The sequence below is a fragment of the Phodopus roborovskii genome, unplaced genomic scaffold (assembly GCF_943737965.1).
Source record: "Phodopus roborovskii unplaced genomic scaffold, PHOROB, whole genome shotgun sequence".
In the NCBI taxonomy this organism is placed as follows: Eukaryota; Metazoa; Chordata; class Mammalia; order Rodentia; family Cricetidae; genus Phodopus; species Phodopus roborovskii.
The window spans coordinates 16585077-16596152 of NW_026126480.1; the positions used below are offsets into that span (position 1 = coordinate 16585077).

Sequence of the window (11076 nt, forward strand, 5' to 3'; positions counted from 1 at the left end):
TGAGAACTTCAGGAAGGGCATGACCTCCAGTGAGGAGGCTTTGTGTGTTTGAGGCAGATTTGAGCAACTTAACAGCTGAAGAGTGGATGATACTATATTCTCCTCAGTTGGTCAGCAAGTTCTTCCTTGAGGTGAAAGATTGGAGGAAACATTTCTTTTGAGAACTTGATAAGAACCACAGCCTGATCTGTTAGATAAACATAATTATTCTGAAGGAAGATACCAAAGACAAACTATTAAGGAGGCTGTTCACAGAAGGACATGCTCTGGCTCACACCTTTTCCAATTTAGGACACATGCAAATCATTTGGATTGTATTAAAAGTATTGATAACATTAGAGGTTATTTGATAGCTTCTGTCAAAGAAATTTAGTAATGCATTTTCTGCCTTTCTTCATTCTTCATACCCATTTTGAACTTGAAAGTTTTAATTCTTTTTTTTTTTTTTAAAGAAATCATGTATAGTGAGGAAAAAAAAAACAGAGAAAATAATAGTTCTGTTCCTTGGTTCCACAATTGTTCACTATATGAACATAAACACATTAAAGCATAATAGCAACAATAATTATAATGTTAAAAACCTATATAATCATGCTAATGCGACTTTTGCTGGTACCAGTTACTACTAACATTAAAACACATACCATATGCCAGGCATGTGTATTTTATTAAGTCATTCTCATACCTGGAGTGGTATCATTTTGTAGATGAAGAAAATAAAGCAGAGATGGGTCTAGGGTAACATGACTAATGAGAGTATGTACATAGCTAAGCAGTCTAATTTTGGAGTTTAGTGCTCTTTTTTATTTAAAAAGAATTCATTTTTCATTTTACACACCACCCCCAGTTTTCCGTCCCTCTCTTTCTTCCTCTCCCCTGACTCCCCAGCCTTCCTACCCACTCTCCATCCACTCCTCAGAGATGGGGTAATATCGCGGTAAATAAGGATCAGGATAAACAAATAGGCCGAATAGATGTTTATTCAGGGAGAAATAACTTACAACCTAGACAGATGAACACCAGGAAATTCAACCTGATCCTCTCCTGTCCGAGTCACGCCAGAAAAAGAGAGCGCCTTTCCTCGCCCCCTCCAACCTCCTACCACAGGTCACTCAGCTTGTTCCTGGTCGGAGGAAGCTACTAATAAGTTTAAAAAACTGAAACATCAGATAGAAAGACTAGATGACAGAATCTCTTCCATGTCTGAGGATAATGGCAAGCTAGCAGATAGAACATTGTTTCTGGAAGACAGTTTACACGCCATTCAGATAATATCTAAGGATAATAAGATTAAAAACATGGAATCATTTGTAGTTGGAGAAAGTAAAAAACTGACTGATACAATGAAGTCATTTATGAGTAACTGACATCTTATGAGAGTCAATGATGTAGAGTGCTAGCTTCATATGTACAGGCCATGTGGTTCTTTTCCTGCCCTTCCTGGTATCTCTGCTTTAACGGACAGGAATGTTCCTAAATTTATATACTATAAAATATTCATAGCCATGATTTGAAGTATGACTTAGGTCTTTTAAATGGATTTTACTTTTATTTTTTATTTTATTTTATCATTTTTTCTTATTTTACATATCGATCCCAGTTCCCTCTCCCTCTCTCCCTCCCATGTCCCCGACCCCCTTCTCATCCCATCCCCCCCCAACTCCACAGGGTGGGTGATGCCTTCCAGGAGGTATCAACAAAATCTGTCAAGTCATTAAATGGACTTTATTTAATCATATATTGGTATTTGATTTTTTTTGTTTTTTGTTTTTTTTTTCTAGTTTTTTGAGACAGGGTTTCTCTGCATTGCTTTGGAACCTGTCCTGGAACTCTCTCTATAGACCAGGGTGGCCTTGAACTCACAGAGATTCACCTGCCTCTGCCTCTCGAGTGCTGGGATTAAAGGCATGTGCCACCAACAGCTGGCTGTATTTGATTTTTTAATTTTTTGCTTACCTGCATCTATATATGTATATCACGTGTAAGGCCAGAAAAGGGCATCAGATTTCCTGGAACTGGAGTTACAGGTGTTTGTGAGATGCCAAGTGGATACTAAGAACTGAACCCAGGTTCTCTACAGGAACTGCACCTGCTCCTAACTTCTGAGCCATCTTCCTAGCTATGATAATTTGATTTTAAACCAGAAGAAATTGAGACAAAGAGATTAAAGACATTTTTACAGGGAAAGCTTCAAGCTTTTACCCATTTCATCCTATAAATGGAAATACTGGAGACTCTTGTTAGAAGGAGGAGTTTTAGAATTATTTAGGTGTGCTGTGACTCTTTCTGATATTGGGTTATTCATTGACTATTATTGTTCTTTCAAGTCATTGAGCACATCCTCCTTTGTGATTTTGGCCCATGCCTCTGGGATTTCACCTGTGTCTATAAATTTCTTCTGGTATTTTTCCTCTAGTTTTGATCTGAAGTGTGAGACAAACCATTTCCAGTATGACTGGGTGGATGAGTCTGGAGTGATGCTCCATGTGGCATAATCCCCTCCTGCCTGCCGGTAATTCTTATACGGGATTTCTCTGTTATTTCCAAAAAGCATGAATCGGTCACTTGCTACTGAACTAGTACAGCAGTCAATGACAAAGTGGTCTGTTTTATGCTTATGCCATCCATTGACAGCCTGAGGACGGTGGAATGGCACACTGTGGTCTCCTTCATGTTGGGGAATTGTGTTTGTACAAATTGCATTACACAAAGGACACTGTTTCCAGCAGCCACAGAGATGTTCAGAGAGAATTTTCTCAATGTCAGGAATAATTTCATCTAGGGGCTTGCTTGAAAAGTCCTCCTCTACTTTTCTCATTTCAGGATCCAAAGCTGCACTCATGGTTTCTTTGAGAAACTCGGTATCCTTAATCTCCTGGTGCTCGATGCTTATTAGGTCTCTTCTTGGAAAGATCAGATTGCTCCCTAGGTGATCACAGAACAAATCCAACCAGCCAGAAGCAGTGCTACCTTTATCTTTAGCAACTGCTGTGGACTCATGAATGGCAGAGAGGATGGCATTCTTGATGTCACCTAAGCTTATTTTTAAAAAAGTCTTTACATTTTTACTTCCTTCATCTGAACAGTATTTTTTAATATGACTTTCAATATAGCTGCTAAAAAATGATTTTGTATAATGAAGGTACTCCCAGTAATTATCAAAGTTTTCTTCTTCTGCCAGAGAAATGAGAATATGTTTCTCCAGGTTAGCTCTGTTTCCATTGAAAGCAGGGCAGGTGGCTCTCATTGCTCCAGCAATTTTAATAACCATTTTCCCCCTTATGGTGGCAGAGATAGCAGGGGTGAGTTTGTGCCAAAGAAAATCAACAAATGTTTTGATGGAGGTAGCACCTTGGCAGGAGATCTTAAAACTCATGAAGAAATCATCTTTCTTCCTCTCCAGATAGTTCACAGGATCATTTGCTCTCTTGAATGCTTTGTGCATTTCCTTAAAACTCTTAGATGCTCTTTGGAATAAGCATAATGACAACTCAATCATATATTTGCTTGTAAATGTGTATCTTTCCTCAGTAGGTGCAGATTTTACTTCTTCTTCTATTATCCTCAGGATTTCATGGAAATAACTTGTATTGTAATCACATTGTTGCTTATGAATATTGTTGATAGTTTCATTAAATTTTGAAATAATATGGTCAGTAGTCATATTAATGGATTCCCTATCACAGACCTTTAATGTTCTAGTCATGAAGTTATACTTTTTGTTCATTTTTACATGTTCATCATAATTTATTTGAAATTTATCACCAGAATTTCTCATTAGTATGTCTACCATGTTTATCTCTTTTTGGAAATACTCCCAAAGAATGTTTTCAGAATCTGTGTCAATGTCAGGCTCTATGACTGGAGGAAGGTCTGAGGATACATCGCAGACCCATTTTTTCCAAAGTTGATTGAATTTTTCATGTAATTCTTCTTCACTTAATTCTTTACCTTTTACAGTTAAAGCCAACTTTCTGCTCCTTTCCAATAATTCATTTGCATAACTTGACTTTTTCTTATCCAGCCTTTCTTGATTTTTTTTAAAATGAATAAGTTCATTGGCTTTCCTTCTGGTGTCTGAAATAAGTGTCTCTTTTAAGATTATTAGCTTATTTTCAAAATTTGATTTCCATTGAACCAGTATTTCATTGTCTGGATCTTCATTAAAATATTTTTCAAGTTCTTGTTTAATTGCTGTATACTTTTCTGTGACTGGTGCCTCAAATGTGCTTGCTTTGAGTTCCTGAACTTTCCCATTCTGAATCTGATTTATCAGCTGGTTCTGAAAGTCCAGCATGTGACTCCTCAGCTCCCAGGTCCAACGGTTATACATAGTTTCTAGTTTGCTCATGGCCATGATCTCTCTGGTGTTTCTGAAGCTGAAAATAAAGTTCTCATTTACTAGGGCTTTCCACAAATCTTGAACTCTAAATTTGACATCCGAGATCTTCATGATGCTACCTCTGGATTCCTGTTTGGCAGTCAAAATAATTATATTCTTTAGTTCCTGGACATTGTGACTATAACGAGGATTAGGAGGGGCCATTGGGGGATTGCCATCCCAGAGATGGGCAAAGTAGTAGACATGATTATTGACATCAAATTTAATGACATCGCTGAAGTGGGATACATTTGAACACTCTTCTTGTTCTGCGGCTGTTACTGCCATTTCATCCAGTCTCTGCTCTAAGCACCTTCGCCCTTCCACATTTTGGTCTTTAGCTGTAACTTCACCTACATTTTGATGGACAAAGAGGCAACTGGGGGAGATTTTCACTTGTTTCATCCTTAGAAAGGCTTGGACAGCTATCTGTAAGATGTCTTGCATCTCAGAGGGATTCTCCCCAAAAATGTTGATCAGAGTCAAGTTTCCAAGGCCAATGACAAAGGTTGCTAACTCATTGTCCCAATTCTGGGATTTGTTGTTGAGTTCTGGAGCTCGAAGTCCTTCCGTGTCTACAACAAGCACAAAATCAAAGCCAAGTTCTTCTGTGAATGTTTCTTCCACCTTCAGGAGCTGCATATAGGCCCCCTTGGTACACCTGCCTGCACTGGCTGTGAACTGCAACCCAAACAGTGCATTCAGTAGTGTGGACTTTCCTGAGCTCTGCAGACCAAGGATAGAGAGAACAAACAGTCTTTTGTCTCCAACTTTCTCTGAGATCTTGTCAAAAACAGCTGTCACCCACTTTAGAGGCACATATGAAGCATCTCCATCCATGAGCTCAATGGGAACACCAGCTACCATCAAGTCTGCAGCAATTTGGGGGAGGCAGAGAAAAAGGCTATCTCTAGAGGAGGAAGTTTCTTCTAGAGCTTCATAGATCTGGCCAACTTCTCGGAGAATGTGCTCAATTCCTAAAGTGCAGTTAAGAATCTCAGTAGAGATGGCTTCTATTTGCTTCTGCCAGAGTGTCAGGGTGCTGCTTTTCTGTGCCTTTTGCTTTTCTCTTTGTGCCATTAACCACAAAGATCTTTGCTTTTCATGCAACTTTTCTAAGTGTTCTGTAGTCAGGTTGTCAAAAAACAGACTTAGCCACTGCAAAAAGTAGAGTTTGTTATGAGTTTCTGAACATTCTTGGAGAACTTCAAGAACAGAGCGCATTAAATCATTGAGAGGAAAGGCTTTTTCCAATTGCCGACATCGAATTATTCTTTTATCTGTCTCAATCTCACTCTTGTGTTGTTCAATGCTCCGATTCCCCTTTTCTCTCAGATGATAGAATTCCTTGTCTTTCTTACACCAAAGGTGCCAAAGTTGTCCCTGAAGGGGTAATAAATTTTCTTTTGTCTGTGATAACTTGGATTCCTCCAGGAGGGCCATTATAGTCTGTGCCTTTTCTTTAGCTTCCTTGCAGTCTCTCTGGTCCTCATCAATAAGGAATCCTTGTTTTTGAGCCATCTGTGAACAGTCCTCTAAGCTGAAAGCAGTATTAGAGAGTTCTAGAAAATGTTTGATGGCATTTGTGAGCTCCTCTGTTAATTCTGCCTCATTTCTATTCCTGATGCCAATTCTCATTCTTTTACCAGAATTATTGGCAATAGGCTTTTCTTTGTCATCAATCAAGCATATTAGAGGTGTTGATGACTGACAGAGGTGTCTGACAAGTTTTTTATTTTCTTTATTGTCATCAGAAGCTGACATGAGGATCACAATGAGAGAAGAAACATCCTGTAGGAAGCTGAGTTGTTGCCTATGTTCTTTGGCATCTCCATGAAGATTGGTGAAGGTCACACACTTGTCAAATCTGTCTTCTCCTTGGCCCCCAGGACAGAACCAGCAGATCTCCACCACTCCTTCCATCAAGAGACAGTCTTTGCTGCTTCCTCTGCAGTGTCTGTGAAAAAACACATCATGTTTATGTTTACTGAGGAGAGAGTTCATGATCTGAGATTTGGAAGCAGAGAGGCCATTTCCAACTCTAATGAAGGACACAATGGGGGTGAAAACACGACACATCTGCCGATTCTTGTGACTATAGCTCTTGTTCTGTAGTGATTTACTTTCATTTTGCCAACTTCTCCTAATTTGTCTGAGAGACCAGAGAGAAAATTCAATCTGAGAAGTGTTGGGGTTTGGTACCACAAGAGGGAGTGCAAATTGACAAATGGAAAGTTTAGACAAAATATATTGCCTGGCAAGATCATCTGCACAATGAAAAATGGCCATCTGGATGTCCATTGGGTGAATGTGGGGCTGGCACTCTGTGGCTGAAGGATAGATCAGACTGTCGTTTTCTTTAATGATATCTTCATATGGATCAAAATCTTCATTTTCGTGATCACAAGAAACTACAGATATCTGGTTTTCTGTGTTTTTGTCATCTTTGAAGACAAGATGTCTGAACCCGCAATCTAGCATCAGTAGCTTTTGTAGGAAATAGAAGGGAAGTTCTTGTTCTGATCTTGGCTGTGTATTGTACACAGAAGTCTTATAGATCAGATGGAAGTCAGCTCTGCTCATCCTTTTCGGGTAGTGATGTTCTAGGCCTAGACGCTGGAGTAAGTCTAGGAAAGGTCCTTTCTCTATCATATCCTTTTTGTTGTTTTCATTATTTTGCTGTTTAGAAGTTTCTTTCTTTTCAGGGCAGAGACTTTGCAATTGTTTTTTTACCTCATCCATTTTCAAAGAAGGAATGGTGGCTTTATAGTCCCCATCAATGAGTAATCTCAAATCATTCTCCAGATTTTCCCAGTCATGATGTGCTTCATGTTTTGTGAGAACATGTGCAACTTCTTCAGACAACAATTGTCCTATATGTTGTCTTATTAATGTCAAACGTTGTTCTTTCTCTTCTGTAGAAATATCTGTGATTTCGACTGTGGCTCTGAGAGCTGTGAACACCAGGAATGCCTGGCCTCTGTAGCTGCAAATATTTTTAAGTTCTTGATATTTGTGTTGGATAGTTTGCATTTGGTCCAAGAGGAAGTTTAACTCATTACACCCTAGAAGATGCTGAAAAATATTGTTTTCCAACTGATAGCTTGCACCAGCTGCAATGGAGAGTAGCATTAGCTGCATGTCCGACTGCTCTTTTTCTCTGAGGTACTTCAAGAAGGAGCCAAGAGCTGTGGTCACCTCATAAGTAGCCATTCTTTTTGCTTCTTCCACTGTTTCTGGGGACTCATTTTTTATATTCACTTCCATTAGGTTTTTGTAGATTTTCTTTAAGGTCTTAATGAATTCAGAAAATGAGGGGATTTTGACTTGTTCTTCCTCTGACTCTGACTGATTGATCCATTGTAGAATGGTTTCTGCCTGAGGAAAGTTTGTTACTTTGTAGACATGAGGCTCTAGAAGGCTGCGGAACTGAGATTTAATAAACTGAGTTTTATAAGTGGGCGAATTTTTGCAAAAGTTGACAGTGTTTATTAGAAAATTCTGCAGATCCCAATCTGCGAGGCATGTATTAATCCAAATGTTATAACTTTTTATTTTTTGACTCAGTGTTTGCATGAAGTCTATCAACTTACTAAGCTGTTCTTCAGGATTAGAAACCTCCCAGCATTTCACATCCTCTAGGAAAAGCCTAGCTTCTTTTCCAGCAGTAAGAAATTCCTCTCCTTCCTGAATCTGGGCAACAAGTCCAGTCAGAGCAGTGTAGTTGTCTTTCAGGCAGCTAGCAACTTGAAGGGCATCCTTAAAATCACTTCTGTGGCTAGAAAGGATGATGTCCCAAATAGGTACCAGCTGAAGTCCCCGGTCAATGACAGACCATGTTTGATTGTGAGCAACAAGACCGGCTGTCCACTGAGCAATTCCATCTGCTTCTGCTGGTCCACCTATCTGGGCAACAGCGAGTTTCACCTTTGTTTGAAAGTTTTGATGAGTTGCGCTGTGAGATGCTGTTTTTGCATGGGAGTTTGGCATATTCACATTTGCACCAGCTTTAATTCCAAAGCCACCATAGCTGCCCCTTATATAAATATCCAAGGACTCTGCTGCTTGCTGCTTGACGTCAGCCAATTGCTCTCTTTTGAAACCCTCTGAAGTGGCCTTCCAACAGTAGATTCCCCCCAGGTGCAGTGGGCCTTGGTTAGCATGCGAGCCAAACCTGTTAAAAAAGTTTTCAGCCCTATACCTCAGTAAGGGGAATCTGTCTGAGTGTGTAGTTTGATTCAGGAGTTCTTCAATATTTTTTAGCTCCTGGAGAGCAGCCTTGGAGAGTTGAAGCTGATGGATGTGAAAGTGGCAGGTGGCCAGTGGGATGTAGGTGAACTTAGCTGAGCAGAAATAAGATTGCTTTGAATGTGATTGTTGGGTATTCCTGGATTCTGTATGTTTGCTTTGATCCACACTAGCTTCTAGACTAAGTCCCCAGCCTTCACCTTTAGCTGAGAAGGTTGAACTGAAGCCCAGCTTCTCCATAGTCTGTGTGAACATGGCTTGTTCTTGAAAAGAGGAAAATTCCTTTGTTTCCATCCATGTGCCATGCTCTGGGCCAACAAGTGAAAATTCCACAGGGACACTAAGTAGCTCTTCTTTCTTCTGAATCAGGCTTCTTTGGTGGCTAGTCTTATAAATTCCTTGCAGGGCCAGTCCTCCAGATGCCCATTTTATCAGGTCTCTATCAGAAAGGTTTTCACTATTTGCCAGTGTCTGTTCTATGTGACTGAGCTGTCTCTCCATTGTTTCAGTGATGTCTTCTAGGGGCACCTCAGGCGTTGGCCAGCACTCTTCAGGTATCTCCATTGCTTGTCTCAGCTCTGCTTCTTTCCTCCTCACTGCCTCTTCCTGTCTATGCTTCCCTTGTGACTGCAAGGCCCTCAGTTCCTGCAGTGCCTGTCCTGCCTGCCTCTGCCTGTTCCTTATCATCTCCCCTGGAGCCTCCTGAAACTCTGCAACACTGTTTGGCTGAGAAAGATCAAACAGCTTCTCTAGGGCTCTTTTCTCCCATGTGTGTTGTGTCTGGGACTTCAGCTTCTGGAGGTCTTTTTCTTCTAAGTGTTGTAAGGCCTGGGCACAGGTCACACCCAGGTCTTCCTGAAGCTTAGGCAGCCAGTAGTCAACAGACAACCCCACTTCTGTCAGCACCTCCTGGAGATCTTGCTGTTGTCTAGGCTGAGGCTCATCAGCGATGCAGTTTGTTGTTGCCATGGCTCTGTGAAAAACAGATGTGGTTAGTCTTGTCTGTGTACTGACCTTAGGAAATGTCAGCTGTGTGGCCAGAAGGGTGAATTATGCATGTTAGTCCTTTTCATCTCCTGTAATTATTCCAGTGTATTTTAAAACAACGTGTGTGTGTGTGTGTGTGTGTGTGTGTGTGTCTGTAACCTATCATTGTGGGTGTTCTCAGTATGGCCTCTCTTGTCTTGTTGGAGACTGTGATGAACTGTCACTTTGCCTGATTTTTTTTTTTTTTTTTGAGACAAAGTTTCTCTGTGCAGCCCGGGCTGTTCTGGAACTTACTCTGTCTACCAGGATGGCTTCAAACTCATAGATCAGCCTGCCTCTGAATGCTGAGAGCTGAGATTAAAGCCATGTGCTACTACTACCTGGCACTTTGCCGGATTTTTAAGCTTCCTCTTTCATAGAATAATTTGCTTTGAGGGAATTAACCTGAAGGATGGTGTTTAATAACATACATGTGTTTGCTTGATGTTTTAAAAAACAAGTGATATCAGTTGATTATGTTTTCTTTATTAATTTTTGTGAAACCACTGTTGACTGGTTCCATTTCTATTTCTGTCACTTTCCTTTTCCTCTTCAGACAGGGTCTTACTGTACAGCTCATGCTGGCCTGGAACTTGCTATGTAGGTGGACTCTTAAAATTTTCCTTCCTTGGCTTCCTGACTACCATGATTACTAGTGTGCATCACCATGCTTGGCTCCACCACTTTTTTGTAGGTTGTTTTATAATATTAAATTTATTTCCTGGAATTTAGAAACACTACTAATTTGTTTCATGCTAGTTCCTCTTGTTATTTATCCTTCTTTTGTTAATATCTTTGAATCACATGAAGAACTATTTAATAATATCCACACCCAAATACTCTCCTGTATGCAGCATTTTATCAAATTTATGGAAACCTTTCCCTCATTGCCTCCAAAAGTCAGTGAGGTAAGATTTCACACTTTGAAATTTCCTTTCCTCCTGTCATTATTGCCGTACTGAATTACAGTACCATATGTCCAGGACAACAAGTGCCCTATTTATTTCTTTTTCTCTGAATATAAATTTAGTATACTAATAATTTACTCTCTAAAATCTGCCTTGAATCACATTTCATTTTGTATCTCCTGCTATATCTCCTTTAGATTTTTGCCTTCATTATGTTTTTGTTATGCTGTAATCATAGTTAACACATTTGATATGGTTTGAGTGTTTGTCCTTTCCAAATCTCACATTTAAACATATTTGCCATTGTACAATATTAAGATGGCTGGTCTGGAACTGGTTATATAGATCAATATGGTTTTGAATTCATATACTTGCCTTTCTCTGTATCCTGAGCAGTGGGATTAAAGGCATGTGCCATTATACCTGGTGAAATGTCAGACTTTTGAGCATGAGATTAATGTTGCTATAAACTAGCCAGGTTAGCTTCATTTGCTTCTTTGTATCCTGATGCTG

General features: G+C 39.8%; 1 protein-coding gene across 1 annotated transcript; it reads right to left on the bottom strand.

Moving 5' to 3' along the window:
* Positions 1-2311: 2311 nt before the first annotated feature.
* On the bottom strand, positions 2312-9598 carry LOC127228110 (interferon-induced very large GTPase 1). Its single transcript, XM_051192567.1, has one exon. It carries the CDS (start codon positions 9596-9598, stop codon positions 2312-2314), a length of 7287 nt encoding a protein of 2428 aa, XP_051048524.1.
* Positions 9599-11076: the final 1478 nt, after the last annotated feature.